The sequence below is a fragment of the Dermatophagoides pteronyssinus genome, unplaced genomic scaffold, assembly GCF_027571235.1.
Source record: "Dermatophagoides pteronyssinus isolate colony J.1.1.1.1 unplaced genomic scaffold, Derpt_VIB-CSIC_2022.12 sq0008, whole genome shotgun sequence".
Taxonomy (NCBI): domain Eukaryota; kingdom Metazoa; phylum Arthropoda; class Arachnida; order Sarcoptiformes; family Pyroglyphidae; genus Dermatophagoides; species Dermatophagoides pteronyssinus.
The window spans coordinates 2573749-2594442 of NW_027461532.1; the positions used below are offsets into that span (position 1 = coordinate 2573749).

Genomic DNA, 20694 nt, shown 5'->3' on the forward strand with positions numbered 1-20694 from the left:
ACACAACGTCCCAACGATTGTCTTTTTTTCTTTCTGGTTATCAAAAAAAAAGAAGAATAATTCCACTTGGAAATTTATCCATGCATATAGTGAAAGAAAAACGGATTCTTGCTTGTTTTGTTTGAATTTTCCGAATTGATCAACCATTACTTAGAATATACAGACCAAAAAAACACACAGTATAATGGTTATCATCATCATCATTATTTATGTACCGAAATGCTCAATATGTCAATCGAATTACTGGATATCAAAAAGAGAGAGAGAGAGAGATTTGTTTGGTCACCATCATAGAGTAGTTTAGTAATGTAAACATTCATCGTTGTAATATGGTCCAAATTAAATAATTTTTGCTGTCAAAAAATCTTCGAACAAAAAAGCATTAAGCACGTGTCCGATAAAATGAATGTTTGGATTCATTTTTTTTCTGTGGTTTTTACCGTTTTCTGAATGTTGACCATTTGGAAAAAAAAGAGAGGAAAACGAAACATGGAAGAATCTCAAATTAAATGTAACAATGTAACCGAGATTCATTCATTCATTTTTCTCTTTGGAAACCAATATCGTCCAATTCATTTTATTTCGTTTCGTTTCAAATTTCAATTCTCAATCGAATTGAATTCAAACACACACACACACACACACACACACACACACATTAAATACATACCACCAAACCCTGTATTTATTACATTTTATTATTATTATCCAATAAGTTTGATTTTTGGGGTTTGTTTCAACAGAAAAAGAAGAAAAAGAAAAGAAAAATTGTTAAAATTAGGCGCTTTTCTTCACTGATAATTATAGGATGATGATGATGATGATGAAAAAGAATTGATATCAGAAATAATAAAAAATGGCCAAATGAAAAAAAAATGAAAAATAAAAATCTGTCCTCATAATCGACAAAAAAAAATGAAAAAGACAACGATAAGATAGATGACGATAATAATATCTTCACTTTTTTTGTTGAAACAATAATAATAATAATAACGACCAGAAATTATTATCAATGAGATGATGATGAAAAGAAAAGACACCCGGTATATAATTTTGGGTTCCATTTTTTCGGATTTCCAATATTGGAAACAAAAATTGCTGATTATATCACAATTTGCTTGTCGACTGAAACAAAAACAAAATTTTTGATATCAAATGATAATTATTTTTCATTATTAACTACACACACACACACATTTGATTTGACCATTGACAAGAAATAGCAATGATAATGATAATGATGATGGCAATGTTTGTTAAAATTTTAATTGGGCATCAAAACTAAGACTTATATTATCATTATCATTATCCGAATCATCATGATGATCATTATAAAGAATAATTGATGGTGATATTTCATGATGATCAATAAAAAATGAACGCATTGCATTTGTTGGTGTTTGTTGTTGTTGTTGTTGATCATGATTCATAATTGGTGATGATATTGATGTTGATGGTAATGTTTCATTTAATTCTTGTAAAAAATTAATTTTCTGTTGTAAATGTCGAATATGATCCAATTTTCTCCGGTCCATCATTTCAAGTTTTTGTTTAATTAATTGAAATTTTTCAATTTTTCTTTGTAATAATTGATTTTCAATAATAATTGTACGATATTGTTGTCGAAGATTATTATCATGATCATGATGATCTTCATTTGATTTCATTAATAATTGTTGAATATTATTTAATTCTTTTTGTTGATAAAATTTTTGTTTAGCAATTTCGTATTCACATTGTTTTTCATTCAATATAACCATTACATTTGATCGTATTGATTGATTGTTATGAAGGAAATTTTCAATTAATTCAATAATTGTTTCAAGTTTCTGTGTTTAAACGAAAATGATTAAATCAAAAACATTGGAATTGAAATATGCAATCATTTACCTGAATGTTTGATTGTTTCAGCTGTTCCAATCGTTGTTTATCCATCAAATGTTGACGAAAATGTTGATGAATTCGATTAATTTCATTATCAAATTTTATCTGATTCCAGCGACAAAAATCATCATCATTTGAACCGATTATAATTTGAAAAAATGAACGATTAAATTGTTGAATAAGATTAAAATTTAAATCTTGATTGATTTTTGTTTTGATCGATGAAAAATGATTACTGGGTAAATTTGTTTTAAATTTTTTAATCAATTTCAGGGCCAATGGATTCATAATGATAATTGGAAGAATTTCTAACAAAAATTTATCATTCTGATGATTATCATCCTGATGAATGATCAATGCCAATAGAATTTGGAATAAATTTTTTAAAGTTTTTTCCATAAAAAAATTGTCCATTTTTTCCACCAAATGTTTCAAAAATTACCAAAAGAAAGAAAGAAAAAAATGATTAGTTGTGCGGCAAGTGAGTAATCAGGTCATAAACCAAACCAAACGATGGAGAAAAAACAATGATACCCTCTCTCTCTTTGAAAATGAAAAATTATCTTGCAAAAACTTTTTTTTCAACCAAACAAAAACAAAACAAAAGAAAATAATCAAACAGAAAGAGTAGCGAAGAAAAAAATGATGAATGATCATTGAATGGTTGTGATAATCTTCTTGTCGCATCATCATCTGATAACAATAACCGAAAAAAAAATATTCAGAATTTGAATCCTGAATTTCATTCATTCACAGTAACAAACTAACAGGTTACATCGACAGTGAGAGAGAAAGAGAGAGCGAAAATGGTTAATGAATAATTATTGTAACCAACCAAAAAAAAATCAAGAAGATTTATGAATTTTTTTCATTCACCGCCAATGTAAATGTGAATGAAAAAAAAAACTAAAACAAACTCAAAGAGCATCCATTATATGATGATCGAATGAAAAAGAATCACTTTTTTCAATGGAAACAGAGAAAAAAAAACAATGACAAGAAACATGAACAAACACAGTGCACAGTGCACAGCACACAGAGAATACATTATGTAATTCATCATTCATTCATGTGATAGTGTTCAAATTCAAAAAAAAGAAAGTAGATTTTCAAAAAGCTTCCGGAATAAGAATATCAATTTTCTTTTTCTATTGATTCAATCAATTTTTTTTGGGTATAGGTTGTTCTTGAGAGTTGATTGTGGCTGGTTTTGGTTTGATTCATTTTTATTTGAATTTTTTTTCCCGGGAAATTTTCCTGTTTGAATGAGAAAAAGAACGGATGCAAACAATTAATTAATTAACAAAGAATTCGGAGTGGAGAGAGAGAGAGAGAGAGAGAGAGAGAGAGAGAGAGAGAGAGAGAGAGAGAGAAAATTTTGATGGAAAATTTCGAAAAATGTCGGTTCCATTTACAAAAAAAAAAAAGATTGATGTTATGGAATTTTTAACCACACACACTGAAAAATTCATTTTTTTTTCATGGAAAACAATGAACTGAGATTCATTCATTCGAAAGTAAACATTACAACAAAAAAAAACTTTGTCATTTTCAACTTTTAGATAAAATAAATAAAGCAGGCCGAAAAAAATGATGATGATGATGATGGCAATGAAACAACCGAAAAAGAAAAAACTATAGAAAATTTTATTTTTTAACTGGATTTTATCAAAAAAACAAATGGCTTCCAGGTAATTTAACCACATAGCAATATAGAGAACGTGGACTTGGTTTTTTTCAATTTTGATTTTTTTGTATTATTCATTGCATTCCAGAAAATGATAACTGATACCGAAAGCAACAAACAATAAAATTATTTTGAGAAAAAACCGTTTACACACACACACACAATGAAGGAATGAAACAAAAAACAAAAAACAAAACTTTCCTATCCGCCAATGTTCATCCAATACACAAACACACACACATAAAGTTCACATTAAAGATTTTTTTTAGAAGATTGTTTTGGTTGGTTGGGAATCCAATTTCATTCTTTCAATATTCTTTATTATTGGATCAAATGAATGATCAATAATAAGGATTGATATTTTGGAATGGTTCCTGATTAGATGACTTATCTTGATCATCACAATCATCATCATCATCACAATCATCATCATCATCACAATCATCATCATTAATGTCAATAATTTATATTTGTTGGTTCACAGAACAATAAAAAATGTTTACAAAAGTGTCATTTTTTTTTGTTTATATCAAGATCAAATCGATAATACGCGATCATCTAAAGTGATGATGATGATAATAATAATAATAATAATGGAAAGATATTATTCTTATTGCTGTGACAAGAATTTTTCGTTTGTTCGTCGTCCATTGATGATTATCATTCGAAAATGACCAAAAGAAAAGAAAAAATATTTCGATAATCACCATAATCATAATAATAATAATGATTGTTTTTCTTTTCTTTTTCTTTTTTCTGGATTCGTTTGATTTTCCTTTCTCTTCTTCGATGATGATGATGATGATAATATCTATTTGTTGTTGTTGTTTGGTAAAACAGACACAATATAAATGATGATTATATCGACAACAACAACAACAAAATTCCATCATCATAAAGTGGATTCTCCCTCATAGGAAAAAAAAGGATGGCCATAAAACATGTTGTTTTTTTTTGTCTTTCTGGAACAAACAAACAAACAAACAAGAAAAAAAAGATCATTGTGACAATCAATCTTAGTACAAATGAAAATAAATAAATAATCATTTCGATCTTTTTTTTCTTTCTTCTTCTTCGTTCTTATTATTGATGATAACTTGATCTTTTTTACTTACTTGATTTGACATTTTGTTTTTTTTGTTTGTTTTGATACATATAAAATGTCATTCAATTCAATGGTTGGTTGGTTGAATGTTTGTTGTTTAGAATCGAAATGATCAAAACATATTGTGTGTGTGTGTGTGTGTGTGTTATGGGCTATCAATCAGTTCAATAAAAGTTTGTTTTTGTTTGGAGATTTGCGTATTTTTTCAATGGAACTCTCTTCTATTTTGATTGGTTGAAGGGTACCATTTTCAAATGTATAGATAACATATTCAAGTACGTAATCGATTATGTAATGAAGAAAAAAGTTGATAAAAAAAAGACTTTTTTCACTTTTTTTCAAGTATGTTTTTTCAAGAGGTAAAAATCTGTTTGTTTGTTTGTTTTTTGTTTGGAGAAGAAGAGGAGGGAGGAAATTCTTTCGATTGTTCAGCAAAAAAGATAGTTAGTTTTTTAGTTTTTTTTTTTTGAATGATCAATACCTGCATATTCGGATAAGTGGATAAAATTCAATTTTAGCTAAAATTGATTCTTATCGGAAATGTTTACTTAAATCAAATGGTATATACCCATATCATAAAAAAAATTTCCAAGAAATATTAATTACAGGAAAATTTCTCCGTTATGATTGATTAGATAGGATCGATATAAATTCCAAATCATTTATTCGATCGATTTGAAATTTCTATTTTATAAAGAAAAAAAAATCTGGACAAAAATGATGATGAAAAAGTTTTTGGTTATGGTTTTTGTTTGTTGTTGAATCGATTGAAAAAAAACTTCAATCCAATACAATCATCATCATCAAAAGTCAAAAAAAAAACATCATGAAACATATGGATTGAAAATCACCATCATCATTCTAATATTCACCATTATATGCGTGGAACATCATTAAACTTGAACCAAAAAATGATTGACTTTGATGATAATCATCATTATGATGATGATGATGATGATGATGATGACTCAACATTGTTACAATGTATATGAGAGAAAAAAACTACATAAGATTGGGTCAATTCTGATGAAGAATCTCAATAAAAAAAAGCTCATCATCATCAATGTCAGTAGTAAACAATTGTCAGATACATACACACAGAGAGAGAAATCAGATTAGTCTATGTCCATCAATGATGATCTTGGAAAAAAAATTTTTCCCATTCAATTCGATGAATGGAATTGCAATCAATTTTTTTGTTTCATTTATTGAATTATATTCTTCTTCTTAGAAAACAAACCCCATTTGATAAACTTTTTTCTTTCTGTTTTTGGATCATTCGATCGATAAGATTTCGATCGTATAGTTACACACACACACAGACATCCGTATTTATAGTGATCAATTTTTGAATTCTTCTCACGCTGTATCATCATTGATGATGATGATGATGCACAGCAAATGAAATGTAACGAAACTTATATAAAAAAGAAAGCAAAGAAAGAAAAAACAATTCACATTGATATAGTCAGCATCAGCATTATAAAAATCTTATTTTTTTCTTGTTGCTGTTGTTCGTTCGTTGGAATTATAATGAACATCCACGATCCACACACACACACACACACCACAATAACAATGAAAAAAAAAGAAACACAAATGTTATGATGATTAAGAATTAAAATCACATTAACCACACACATAGAACCCAGAGGGAGAGAGAATGTCTATAATAAAATAAAAAATCAGTGAAAAAAAACCATCATCAGAATTTCACAATAATAATCACCCAAAAAAACAAACAAACAAAGGTCGCTTGGTTGGTTGATGTTGTTTAAATTCATTTTCTTCCAATCAATCGATTCGATTCGATCGATTGATGATTTTCTTCACATCCACCAATTTCATTCAAATCTAGCCCCCTTTTGGAATCTAAAAAGAAAGAAACAGAAATTAAAATTAGACAAATTTTTTTTCAGCTTAGTTCATTAAAAATGCAATTGATTACGTAACTTGGTTGAAGATCAAAATCAATCTACCTACCTACGTATACACAACCATTTTTCAATCTGATTATCATTTTTTTTCTTTTTGATTCGAATAAACAAACATCAATTATGTATGTTTAAAGCAGAAGAAGCAGAAGAAGAAAATTCTTGAAATAAGATATTTTTCTTTCCTTTCCCCCCAAAAAAATTTTTTTTTGATTAGATTCACAAATCGAAAAATGTATCTCTCTATAATCAAATTCGATATTCTCCATCGGACAAAAAAAACAAAAATAGAATTCCTTAACAAATGATGATGATGATGATTCTTAGTGGATGAATTTTGTGGATGAAAATTGAAATTCAATACTTTGCAAGTGGATCAGATTCAAATAACGTTTCTTTTTCGTTTGTTTCGGACAATTTGAAATTCAAATTTTCCATTTTGGCTTTCAACTATAGGCAATTTATTCTTGGCTTCTTTTCGCTTTTGAGGGGGTGAGGGAAGAAAAATATTTTTTTTTTGTCTTGTTCATTTGATTTTTGTGTACGTGCGTATATCCATATCCATTCATATTATGGAAATTTTTCATTTCGTTGTTGTTGTTGATTTGGATTGTCGTTGTTATAATCAATGACAACAACAATATTCTATGTTTGTTTGTTTGTTTGTTGTCAATTTGAACAAATATTCTAAGCTCGTGTTGAATGCCAAATGAACTTGAATATTGATGATCATGATCATGATATTCATTGGATCATGATGTTCAATAAAAGAAAATTTTGTTTGGTTATAGATTTCAACCATATCTTTCAAACACATATATTCAAGTGTTTCGAAAACTAATGGAAAGAAATGAAAAAGAGAATTTAAAAAAAAAAAAATGTTCAAAGAAAATTTCATGTCAACATAACTTTGTTGTTGTTTTCCTATGGTAACGATAACGTAAATTTTTTCTCCGATATCCACATTCATACTTTGCTAAGCTGAATTTTTATATACTTTATTTCTTGATTTTTTTTTCAAGTTTCATCATCATCGCCATTGTTTGGTTGTTGAATTTACCGTATAAAAATTTCAAATCACGTTCAATGGTTGTATATGATAATAATATATCGAATCGATTGAAAGAATTTGTTGTTTGAATTTTTTTTCTTCTTCTTCTCTCACTTCGTCAATAGACATATTGTTTTTTATTATTATTATTATTTCGATTCATTGTTTTTTTTCAGTCAATTCTTTTTGAAATCTTGTTGAAAAACTCAAAAAACTTTCAAACTTGAAAAAAACCCGAAAAAAAACTTCAATAAAGAATGTTTTTGTTGTTGTTGTTTGAAGATTCGAATGTTTCTGATTATCGACAAGGAAGAATTCGAATGTTTATTATTATTTCATTGAAGAAATGTTCACATATGACGTTCAGTTTGTTGAAAGATTCCCGAAAAACAAAAACAAAACAAAAAAAAAAAATCTTAATTTTTTAATCAAAAAAAAAAAAAAAAAAAAAAAACTCCTAATTTCGTTTTTCATTATTTCACACATTAATTAGAATCGGCATCAACAAACAACAAAAAAAAAAAAAATGAAAAAAATCAAGCCATGTGAAATTAATTTCAAAGAAGAAAAAAAACATCCAACAAACCAACCAACGGAAAAACAAAAACTCAATTCAACAACCAAGTCTACAAAAAAAGAAAATTTGTCGATTTTCTTCTTCTTGTTATTATCATCATTATTGTTGTTGATGATAATGGAAGCAGTCAAGTGTTTGTTTCAAACATCAAAAAAAAACAAAAAAAATTCTGTTTTGTTTTGTTTCGTTTTGCTTTGAAACAAACTCCAATTCTCGAATGATAATGATGAAATTAAATTAAATGTCTTTGTTTCACTGTGTGTCTATGAGTATGTTTTTGTTACAAACAAAATTTCATCAAAGTTTTTTTCGGGAATTCATTTCTTCTTTTTTTGCTGTGTGTGATTCGGGAAAGTGCAAAACACAAAAAAAAAGTCACACTCGTCGGTGATGATGATGATGATGTAGATCCAATTCAATTATCAACCACCATATATATACCCATGAAGAATTTTGTTCATCCAAAAAAAATGAAATGATGAAATTAGTGACGACAAAACAATTCCGGTTTAGTGAATCCAAAAACAAAAAAAAAACATTTTCTTTCTGTGTTTGATTTCTATAATTCTGCTGCTTCATCATCTTTGCTTCGTTCGGGATGTTAATCATAATAATTATCATAACAATGATGGTGATCATTTGTCATTATCATCATCATCATCATCAAGAGAAGAAAGAGAAAAAAAATTATATTCCACTTCGATGATTCGATCGATTTTTTTTGAAACTTTTGGACATACCTCGGTGAAAATGAATCTTTGAAAAAACAAAACAAAACAAAAAATCTTTTGATTAAACTTTCAGTAAGTCTAATTGGTTCTTCCTTTTTTGAATTCTAGAATTTTTTTTTCTGTTTTGTTTTGTTTGCATTCAATGAATGAATAAATTGATTTGATTGAATTTTTGTTTTGAATTTGGTTCAGAATCAAATCAAATTTGGTTTTTTTTTGTTGTTGTTGGCAAAAAAAAACCAAATTCAAGATTTTCAAGCCATTCTCTACATTTATAAGAATCTAGGCCAGAAAAAAAAAGAATGGCAAAAATAAAATAGGAAAAATATATTCACATTCAAATTGAATCATCGGTTTTGATTATTATCATCATCATTATTGGTATTGTCATGATAGGCAGAAAAAAGAAAGGAAAAGAAAAAAGAAAATTGGCTTCATTGAATACATATATTTTATTCTTTCTTACTCACTTTACTTCATATATATGAAGATATTCTTGTTATCAATTCCTACTGACGATGTTGATGTTGATGTTGATGATGATGATGATGATGATCTAATCAAAACGAAACAATTCAATTCGATTCCAGATTCAAATGCAAAACCCTAAAAAAAACGAAACGAAACGAAAGAATTTCTTATTCAATTTTTTTTTTTGGTTTGGTTTTGGTTTGAAAATGAAATTTACATTTTCTTACATTCAATTTCGATGATGATGATGATGATTCAAATTAGATTCAATTTGAAATTTGTTTCGCATCTTATTATCTTTGTGTGTGTGTGCGAGTTTGGTGTATGATTTTTTTCATTTCTTTTTTTGTATTTCTTTCAAGAATCAGTTCTTTGGACGAAATTTTGTCGTCGTTGTTGTTGTTGTTTATGGTTTCTGGATTGAATCAAAAATAAATTTCGATGATAATGATTGAAAACAGAAGAAGAAAAAAAATATCAATGATGATGATGATCATCCATGATGACAATAAAAGAATTTTCGTTCCACTGTTTTATTATTGGGCACTATGTGCTGTGCACACACACATTATTATTGAATTGAATAAAATATCTGTTTTGGTGATTTGTAACAGAATCTTGATGTTTGTTGCAAAAATTTTCGTTTATGTTCTTCGTTTTATGGAACACAGATTTTCATCAATATTGAAGAAAACATTTGAGAAAACTGGGAGAGAGAAATAGCTTGAATTGAGCTTGGCGCTTTCACATAGATCATTGATGTTTTTTATGATCCACAAGCCAACCAACCAACCATCATTATCATCATAATATTATTACCATTCGACAAATTATGGGGCGATGATTCTACATTGCGACTATTCGAATGTGAATCCATCAACAATAAACAAAACAAAATAAAACCATAACAAACAAACGAAATAATGGTAACTTGGTTGGTTGGTTGGCTAGAAATACATTTTCTTCTTTTGATATCGCTTTTTGTTGTTGAATTTTCTATAAAATTTTGTTTTTAAAAGAAAAAAAAATTTTATGATCAAAAAATAGGAAATGTTTTCTCAATGAAAAACTGCCATACCAAATTCTTCTTCGTTATTTCTTCTGTCAGGGACCAATGATGATTAGCCATCATCATTATTAACCATCATCATTCGAAATGATTCGCGGATATTCGGTTCCGGTTTGTCTCTTATGGCTGGTTGGTTGGTTGGTTATCTGACATTTTTCTTCTTCAGTTTGTTGTTGGTTAGAATTTCCTGTTTTAATATTTCATTTTTTTTTTTTGTATATCGGTCGTTCGTTTTGGTGAAATTTTTTGCTTCAAATCAATTCGGAAACCAAAACACATTCAAAATCTATTCAACAAAATTGAAATGAAAATTTGAAATTTCGGACGACGAAAAAAAGAAGCATAAATTTCATTTGAAAAGGATGCAACCAACCAAACCTTTTTGTCGACCTTTCACCAACTTTTCTTCTTTTTTGCTTGTTCAACACCACCACCAGTATTGATTTGTATTTCAACAACATTTCAGATTCTTCGAACACATACACAAACCAAAATAAATATATCGATCATCGAATCGATCACAATCGATCCATGTTTATATATTGAGCCAGAAAAAAAATCAATTGTAAAGTCAGAAATCTCAATTAATTACCCGAAAAAAACAAAAAAATCTTAATGATTCAGGAACAAAACAAAAAACATTGCAAAAAAACGGGAAAAAAACATTCGAACGTTTCGAACGGTAACGATTCGATTTTTCTATTTCGACCAACCAATGACCGGAATCAGTAGAAGTAGCCAGTTGAAAATCGTTCGAAAATATTTTTTTTTGTGCTCGCAGATGACTCAATCAATCATTTTGGATTTGGCAATTGATTGAACAACGACAGCAAAACAACAAAGATTTTTCAAAATCCGATCGAACCGGATGATAAATCCGGACTAAACCAAAAGTTCGGCCAGAAAAAATGAATGATGTAAACTTACAAGTCTTTTATTATTTTTGTTTTTTCCGGCGATGGACATCATGAAAGAAAAAAAGTTTTCATTCGAGAAAAACAATGCTCCAAAAATAAAGAGAGAGAGGTAATTCTTTTCTAATTTACAAGTCAAAAGAAAAAAGATTGATGAAAGTTTTTCTCCCATTTTTTTTTTTTGCAGAGAAAATTTGAATTTTGATTTGGAAATTTTCAATCCCAAAAATCAAAAACGGAAAAAAATCAATGAAAAAACTTCGAACGAAAAGATTCCTCTTCACCAAACTGTTGCCATCTAGCGGCAAATTTGTTCGTAAATATGGAATATCGTTCGAATTTGCGTATCTTGGATCGGTCGGTCGGAAAATTTTCAATTGCGAAAAAAGAAAAATGCAAATTAAAAAATGAAAAAGTTTTACAAGACAAGACAATTAATTTGATTGGCAGGTTTCATGTGTATTGACGAAACGAAAAACAACAACAGCAAAAAAAGTTTTTTCCGTGAGCCATTTTGATTATTGTTATTATTATTGTTATTACCGTCATCATCATCATCATAATCATGAAATTCAATTATTCAATGCCATTATTCCGTGTTTCCATCATCATCATCATCATTTTTGGACATCTAATTATAGAATCCAGAATCTGTCTAATTATTATTATGATAGTTTTCGAAACAACCGAACAAAGAAGAAGAAGATAAATTCAAAATAATCAAAAAAAAAAAAATCAATTCGAAAAGTTATGATGGCCCAACCAAACTCATAACCCAATCACACGAATGATGTGTCAGTTTGTTTTATTAGTGTGTGCCCATATGATTGATTGTTTCGTGATGATGGTAATAGTGTGTTGGTGATGGTGGTGGTGAATCTTTTTCGGTTATCAGAATAATTTTCCCGCAAAAAATTGAATTTTTTTTTGGTCGAAATTAATGTTTCGATAGATTGGAAGAAGGGGAAAAAAAGTTTCCGGGAATTCACCACCAAACACACACACTTTTGATTGAATCTTATTCAACCACCACCATCACTATATTTTGGTCGTGAAAATATTCGTTTTTATGCCTGAAGATCACACAAAAAAAATCGATACAAATTTGCAATTATAAACATTCAAATCGAATAAGAAGAAAAGAAAAGTATAAGGGCTGAATGTAATGTTTTCCGCCATTGATTTATAATGTTAATGGCGATAATAATGATGATGGTCGGTCATAAAATTCATATTCTACCTTCAACCAAGAAAAAGAAAGAAAAGAATTAAGTTATCAAAATTGAAAAGTTTTTTATTCAATTTTCAAAGGTTAGAATTTTTCACTTATGAAACAACAGAAAAAATTCATTTTTACTTCACTTTCATTTGTTTTGTATACGAAGATTTTCTAATGAACGACGAATACCATCTGCATAATTCAAATGTATTTTCTCGAAATGATTCAATGCACGTTCAACAATAAATTGGTAACAATATTGTAAATCTTCGGCTATATTCTGATGAAGACGATCTTGTTCGGATTGATCAAAACTTAAATATAATTGTCTAACTTGTGTATAATTATCTTCATCACTGGATTCAAAACGATCAATATCAGTTGTTGTTACATGTTGACGTAATTCATTCGAACCAATTGGATCATCACGATTATTATCAAATGAATTTGGCCAATAATTTGGTGCACCATTTTGATTATCATCGGTCATCATTCTACCATCACGTTCAGTTGGTGTTCGTATCGGTACACGTGGACGATTAACCGGAATTAGATTAGCATTGGCACCGATTCTATGAAAATGTTTCGAATATAAATCCAAACAAAAACAAGCAAATCAAATCAAATATACAAACCTATAACGATGTGCATCACCATAGGCAAATACACGTGCCTGTAACATTTTATCGGGTGAAAATTCAATACCTTGTATACGATTCGATACACTAAATGCTAATTGTTCAATTTGTGCAAAATAATTTTGAGGATTTTCATTCAAAATCATTCGACCAACTTCCATTAATGGATAATCCTTTTCAGGCCAAATTTTTGTCAAATCAAATGGATTAAATTCAAAACGTTTTGCTTGTTCATAGGTCATAATTTGTACGAAAAGTGTCCAACTTGGATATTGTTTTCGATCAATCGAATCATACAGATCATGAACACCATAATCTGGATCATTTGAAGCCAATTGATTTGCTTGATCTACGGTCAAATTTTGGACACCTTGATTGGTACGCCAATAGAATTTATTATAAACTGGTTCATTTTGGTTATTTACCAATTTATAGGTATGTGAACCCCAACCATCCATATGACGAAAACCATTCGGTATACCTTTATCACTATACATCCATGTTACCTGATGTAATGATTCCGGACGTAATGTAAAAAAATCCCATCGGGCATTATAATCTAAAAGATTTGTTTGTGGATTACGTTTTTGTGAATGTATGAAACGCATAAAAAAATATGGATCACGAATAAAAAATATTGGTGTATTATTGCCAACAAGATCCCAATTTCCTTGATCAGTATAGAATCTTATTGCAAATCCACGAACATCACGTACAGTATCGGCTGAACCACGTTCACGTGCTACAGTTGAAAATCTGGCTGCAACACGTGTACGTTTTCCTAATTTACTGAACAAATCAGCACGACAATATTTACTGATTTCAGTATTGGTAACTTCAAAATAACCAAATGCACCAGCACCTTTAGCATGAACAACACGTTCTGGTATACGTTCACGATTAAAATGTGTCATTTCTTCCATCCATTGAATATCATCCAATAACATTGGACCACGTGGACCAACCGTTATAACATTACGAAAATCACCAACACGACGTCCAGCCGATGTTGTTATATATTGTGGCTATATTTGATGAAATCAAATGCTTATTTCAATAATAATGATAACGATAATAACGATGATTATGAAAAAATATTACCTTTTGGCCTTGATGTTCCTGTGCATATTGTCCTAATTGATTAGCACCAGGATCATCATTTGGATAATAACTAACATTATTTGGTTCCATCATTAACAACAACAGCAAATGAATGAATTTTCAAACAAATCGATGATTATTTTGAATATTGCGAATTTAAAAAATGAACAATGATCAAAATTTATATATAGCTTCAATCCATCATCATCATCATCATCAACCGAGGTTGTAAAATTCTAATCCAAAATAATAATAATAATGATAATTTTTTTTATAATCCTATTTCCTTAGCCATGTTTGACCAGACAATGTTTTGAATGTAAACAACAACAACAACGATAATCGAAGAAAGAAAACAAAAACATATCCGTGAACCCAAAAACAGTGTGAGATAAACACATTACTTGGCCTACACCCAACTGATCAATCAATAAAATTGAAGAAAAAAAATTTGGTGTAAGAGTTTCGCCCTTTAATTCAATATAACAAACAAACAAACAACAGGCAAACAAATTGATTTTTGTCCATTTAATTTAATGATCATGGCTATGTCAACACCTGAATAATAATAATGGAAATTAACAACAACAAAAAAAAAAACAAAAAACAAACGATGGTGATAATGATCTGTTGCCTGAAAATCATCCTCATCATTGGAAAATTTTTACGACCATTTTGTTTTTTAACACCATTCAAGTTTTAAATTACACTGTATCCAATATCATCATCATCATCATTTTATTGAATGCTTCAAAACAATTGGATTTTTTTTCAAATAATAATGATGTATAATTAGCTAAAATCGATTAATATGTAAAATACGAAAAAATTGGGAAAAAGAAGAAGAAAAAAAAACAACTGACAACAACAACAAAATTCGTTACTTCTTTGCTTTTTGGAAAAAAAACACGTTATGTTATTGTCTTCGGGGGCTAAAAAAATCGATCCAAAATAAGCAATTATCATTATCAATGGGGTGAGTCTCTTCAACAACAAAGCAAAAAAGAAGGAATTTTTATCCAATGAAAAACAAAAGACTGTAATGAAAACGAAAAAAAAATGATTCTTGAAGCAATTCAACCGTAAAGCAAATGATGATGATAATGGAATCAATTCGTTCATCATATGAATAGAGAACAACAACAACAACGAAACAAACAATGTGCAAGTAAACAATATTATTCGCTATCCGATTAAAAATACAGAAAAAAACACTTTTTTTTATTGGAAAAAAGCAACGATGATGATGAAAAAATTAATAGGAAAAAATTGTTGTTTGATCCAATAATGATCATCATCATCATCATCATCATCAACATCAACTTGAATCAGTTCATTCCATTGATTTCTTTAAACAATGAAATTCTATATTGTGAGATAATAATTAGATCAGAAAGAAGAAACAACATCAAAAAAAGCATCTTTTATTTTCTGCCTTCGAGAATATATTCACAGAATTCATTTTTTCTATTATTATTATTCGGTGGAATGAATTCATTGAACCCCACTCAACACAACAATTCATTCATTCAATTTTTGTTGAACGAAAATTGAATTTACATTCAAGAAAAATTGATTTGATTTGATTTGATGCGAATTCCATATCGATTTCTTTCATTCATTTCATTTCGTTTCGTTTTCATCATTATGATTGTTTCGTTGAAATCGATCTGAAGAAAATGTTTGAAAAAAATTTTACAAATGACAAATTTTATGAAAATACGAACCGGGGGAAACAAAAAAAAATAATCATTGAAAATGGTAATGAAATGAAATTGTATTTCGAAAATTTTTTTTTATTGAATTTTCTTTTTTCTCTTTTTTTAATTTTTTATCCAGAGAAAAATGTAAAAAGATAATTTCATTGCAACAATCAAGAGAGAGTGAAGAATGTTAACGAATGTGGAAAAAATTTTTCATTCATTCAACAATATGATTTCCATTACGCTTCGGCGGCTATCTTGTTGAAGAAAAGAAAAAACATTGATTTTTCTTGTTATGGTGATGTTATTATTGTTTGCGGATGATGATAAAACCAATTCAGAAAAAGAAAAAATTCAACGACACAATCAATCATTAGACCATAAAATTGATGGTGGTGGTGGTGGATATTTTGACGATCATCAAAATTTAATGTGATCCAGAAATTGCGATTCGAGAAATTCAAAAGAAAAAAAATATGCAAATTAAACAAATTCATAATGACAACGATGGTGATTAAAAGGAGGGGGATGTACAACATTTCCCATTCAAATGACATGTATCATAAAAATCATATTATCATCCTAATGGTCGATGTCATTTTTTCTGCTGTTAATTTTGTTTAAAATGTGCCCGAAAATCTGGTTTCTTTTATTGCTGATTTCGAAACATTTGGCGAAAAAAAAAATTCAAATTCTGTATCCAAAAGGAAAAATGGATGCGCACATCATCCATCCATTCATTCACGACCGATTCGATCCGATCAAACTCTTTTTTTTGGACAAGAAGAAAATCTTATTTAATAAAATTATGATATGCAAAATATATTTTTGAAAATCAACCAACCAACCAAGTATGAATATGGATGGTAAGTGAAAAAAAGAAAGAAGAAAATTTTTCTTATGAAAATCGTTTTTCATTCTTAGAATAATTCCCGCAAATGTTACCCGATGATGAAAATATACAAATGGTTACAAAATAGATGTTTTTTGCCCCAGATTCATAATATTATCCAGATTTGTTTCAAGCTTAAAAAAAATCCTTTTTTCCCATCATCATCATCATTTGTTTTTTTGGGTTGGTGGGTTGTTATTGCTGATAATAATAAAAAAAACATCATCATCGTTTGACGAACGATAATGGCGATTACGACAAAGAACAACAACAACAACGATGACAACCGACGATAATCATGATGATCATCATTCATCATCAAATAAAAAAGAAAACATAGACCAAAATTTACAATGATGAACATCATCATCATCATCATCATCAGAGAATCGATTTGCAAAATGGATTTTGAATTTTTTATTCTGTTTTTATATGATTATTAATGGCTTGGGATGGATTGAACAAAAACGAAAAAAAAAATTCTGAAAAATTTTGTTTGAAATTAATGTCAGGATTAATAATGTTTTTGATCAGTTTTTTTTTGTCGAATCAATTTTTTGTTGTTGGATTCTCGTCGTGGTCGTCGTTGGATGATAATTTTTCCTTCGATAATTCATACCGTGTACATTTATATGAATGAAATTTACTTGGTTTTGGTTCTGTATGAATAAGTTTATCAACCAGAATTGGTGATGAAAATGGACAATTTGAATTGGAAATAATTGAATCACGATGATGATAATTATGATGATCTTTGAAAAAATCCGATGATGATGGCCAATAAAATGGCCAACGGCTATCCAATGGATAATGAAAATCTGGCCAAAATTTTTCCGAAATCGGTTGATCGTGATGATGATAACGGTAATCATTATGAATGGCAGATGATGATGATGGTCGTGGTTGTTGTTGTTGTTCGTGTTCACGTTGTTCTTGATGATATTTTCGATGACCAGTTGTAGCTGGCATTGAAATTCGTCGTCGTTGTTGATAACGATGATGATGATTCGGTGGTAATGGTGGCTTTTTTGAATTCGAATCATTGTTAGCTGCTGTTGAAATAGCTGCCGCAACATCATTTTGTTCGATTTGTTTTGAATCATGATCAATTTCATCCGATGATTCCGATGATTTTTGTAATTTAATTTCAATTATCCTTGGTGTTGTTGATTTTTTTCTTGAATCGGATTCTTGATTTTTTATTTTCGTTGTTATTTTTGATTGATGTTTTGATGATGGATAATAACCCGGTACATCGACAGGTCGTTCATTAACCATTATGGTTGGAATAGTTGTTTTTGTTGTTGTTGTTAATCCTTGACGATTCTTGATGGCCGATGTTGGTGATGGTGATAAATTTTCTTCCGAAAATATAACTTTGGTATGTCCAAATTTTTGATTATCAATTTCATCAAATGAATCATTATTCATATTTGTTGTTGTTTTTGTTGATTTTTGATGTTTTATTTTTGTAGATTTTTTTTCATCAGTGGTGCTGGTGCTGGTGGTGGTGGTGGTTGGTTGACGAATAATTTCAAATGAACGATAAATATTCTTTTCGGATAATGGACGAAATCCATAACTATATGGATTATATTCATCATCATCATCATCATTCAAACGATTTGTAGTTGTTTGTTTTGAATGTTTATTATCACTGATGAAACTATCATCATCAATTTCATCAACAACAACAACATTATCATCAATTGAATTATTATTCAAATCATTATTTAATGTTTTATTTTCATTCAAAACATCAACATTACCATCATCATCATATTTATTAATGATTTTTTCAGTTTTGGTCGATGTTGGTGATGAAATCTTTTTCATCGTATATTCATACGATACAAATTCAGTATATTTTCGTGGCATTATTCTCAGTTTTTCAACAACAACCAAAATAATATTTGAAAAAAAAATGTTAACCGAACAAGTCAAGAATCAAACTAGACTAGATATTCATATCTGTTCAACTGCCGAGTTTTTTCGCCATCATTATTCATTCAATTCAATTCATTCGATGTTGATGATGACAAGGCATTTACGACGATAACTACTACGATGATGATGATGATGAACACATCAATTGAATTGAATGACGATTTTTCAATCGTCATGGTATTGCCATAATGATCATCTATAAATTAATGAAGATTTTTTTTTTTTGTTGCTTGTTTACACCAGCGACAAAAAAAAAGTCACAAAATTTGTCCTTGAAAAAAAATTCGAACGAATTTTTTTTCCATTTATTTACTTTGGTGAACATTCCTGAATGATGATCGAATGATTTTCTGTTTAATTCATTTACAAGCCTAAAGCTATCAATCGATCGAATCGAATCGAATCAATCATTTAATTGAATTTGACACATTTGTAATGAGTACTGTCATTGTTGTTGTTGTTGTGAAACAAAACGAATGAAAACAAACGAACAATGATGAAGATTGACAATTGAAGCATTCTGCAAAGAAAGAGAATTTATTCAGTTTGTTCTTTTGTTTTTGTTTTTTGGTGAAATTTAAATTCAAAAACAAAACAAAACAAATTGAATTATGGACATGTTCAACATGATTCTATGGTTAATGTCCAAATGTCATTTTCCCCAAGAAATAATGATGATGCAAGAAAAATTCCGATCGATACACGCATCAAATCTTCATAAAACAGAATGATTGAATTGAAAAAAACATTGTTGTTTTGAAATGATGATACCACCACCACCACCACCCAAAAGACAAACATGTGATACACATTGATAGATTTTTTCTGTTGTTGATGATAAACAAAAAAAGTAATAGATTCAAAAATACCGATTAAAAACAATCGATCTATCGATAGATCGATCGATCGGTTAGTTTATTCCGTCGGTAAATCGACCAACCGAAGAAGATAAATGATTCTTCTGTTTAAAAAAAAGAAACGAAAACAATTCCGAAAAAAAAACATTATCGAAAAGCTTGTTTCGTTTCGTTTTTCGGGTTCGGGCATTAACAACAGTATTTTTCTTCATAATAAAGAAGACATACTTGGAAGAAAAAAAATTGACTTTCCTGGATTCACTCACACACATACACACACACTGGAACGTTTTCTCAACGTTTTTCTCGCCCCAAAAAATCATCTCTATCAGAATAAAGATAGTGTGTGTGTGTGTGTTAAGTAGTCTTTTCTTTTCTTGATTCCATTGCCTAATATTATCATTTATCGTTTATCGTTATGAGGATCGACAGGCAACCAATGAAGAAAAAAAAAGACAAAGCAATTAAAATTCGATCGTCTTTTGGATACAACGGTGGAACAAAAGAGAGAGAGAGAGAGAATACAATGTTGAAAATCGACGAATAAATTAAAACGATGATCAAAAAAACCGAAATGAAAATGAAAATAATGATTTTCAAACGCAGGATGTTATCGCAAACGAGTGAGTGAGTGAGAGAGAGAGATGTTTGTATATTAATCTCGAAATGAATCATCAAAAAAAAAAAAAAAAACAGAATTCCCTAAATAAGATGAGTCATTTCGAATGAATTTAATTTCCTTTTCCTGTTCGATGTGTGTGTGTGTTTTGATTGTGTTTGTGTGTGTGTATGTGTACCTTGGATTATATGACTATCGATGATCGATCATTTTATGGCCCGAACAAAAAAAAAAAATTCATTATCAATAATGATCAATAATGAATAAATTAATTAATTTTCAAACAAAAAATTTG

At 29.0% G+C, this 20694-nt stretch overlaps 3 protein-coding genes and 2 long non-coding RNA genes across 9 annotated transcripts; 1 reads left to right on the forward strand and 4 right to left on the reverse strand.

Annotated features, from left to right (window-relative positions):
• Positions 1–682: 682 nt before the first annotated feature.
• LOC142645198 (uncharacterized) lies at positions 683–7867 on the reverse strand. 3 transcript variants are annotated; one of them, XM_075820914.1, is made up of 5 exons: positions 6660–7867; positions 6406–6548; positions 6135–6343; positions 1891–2226; positions 683–1829 (listed from the first exon to the last, which is right to left on the reverse strand). In XM_075820914.1, the coding sequence occupies exons 4-5, from the start codon at positions 2170–2172 to the stop codon at positions 1257–1259; spliced, it is 855 nt and encodes a 284-aa protein (XP_075677029.1). In that variant the 5' UTR covers positions 2173–2226; positions 6135–6343; positions 6406–6548; positions 6660–7867; the 3' UTR covers positions 683–1256. The 3 variants fall into 3 exon arrangements, with proteins under 3 accessions (XP_075677029.1, XP_075677028.1, XP_075677027.1); XM_075820913.1 differs by lacking the exons at positions 6135–6343; positions 6406–6548; positions 6660–7867 and adding an exon at positions 5917–6116; XM_075820912.1 differs by lacking the exons at positions 6135–6343; positions 6406–6548; positions 6660–7867 and having other exon boundaries at positions 1891–3161.
• A 1600-nt stretch (positions 7868–9467) lies between these two features.
• Positions 9468–11127, reverse strand: LOC142645238 (uncharacterized). 2 transcript variants are annotated; one of them, XR_012846382.1, is made up of 4 exons: positions 10888–11127; positions 10519–10795; positions 9668–10436; positions 9468–9575 (listed from the first exon to the last, which is right to left on the reverse strand). It is a non-coding gene; the product is annotated as an uncharacterized LOC142645238 (long non-coding RNA). The 2 variants fall into 2 exon arrangements; XR_012846383.1 differs by having other exon boundaries at positions 9514–9575; positions 9658–10436.
• On the forward strand, positions 10926–17311 carry LOC142645235 (uncharacterized). Of its 2 annotated transcripts, XR_012846379.1 has the most exons (7): positions 10926–11535; positions 11611–12734; positions 12809–13658; positions 13716–14606; positions 14673–16142; positions 16221–16950; positions 17009–17311. It is a non-coding gene; the product is annotated as an uncharacterized LOC142645235 (long non-coding RNA). The 2 variants fall into 2 exon arrangements; XR_012846378.1 differs by having other exon boundaries at positions 12809–14606.
• On the reverse strand, positions 12748–14515 carry LOC113794640 (catalase-like). The gene is made up of 3 exons (XM_027344767.2): positions 14382–14515; positions 13278–14305; positions 12748–13214 (listed from the first exon to the last, which is right to left on the reverse strand). The coding sequence occupies exons 1-3, from the start codon at positions 14472–14474 to the stop codon at positions 12788–12790; spliced, it is 1548 nt and encodes a 515-aa protein (XP_027200568.1). The 5' UTR covers positions 14475–14515; the 3' UTR covers positions 12748–12787.
• Positions 17312–17378: 67 nt separating the features above from the next.
• LOC113794652 (uncharacterized) lies at positions 17379–19114 on the reverse strand. The gene has a single exon (XM_027344779.2). It carries the CDS (start codon positions 18852–18854, stop codon positions 17526–17528), a length of 1329 nt encoding a protein of 442 aa, XP_027200580.2. The 5' UTR covers positions 18855–19114; the 3' UTR covers positions 17379–17525.
• Between the last annotated feature and the right edge of the window lie 1580 nt (positions 19115–20694).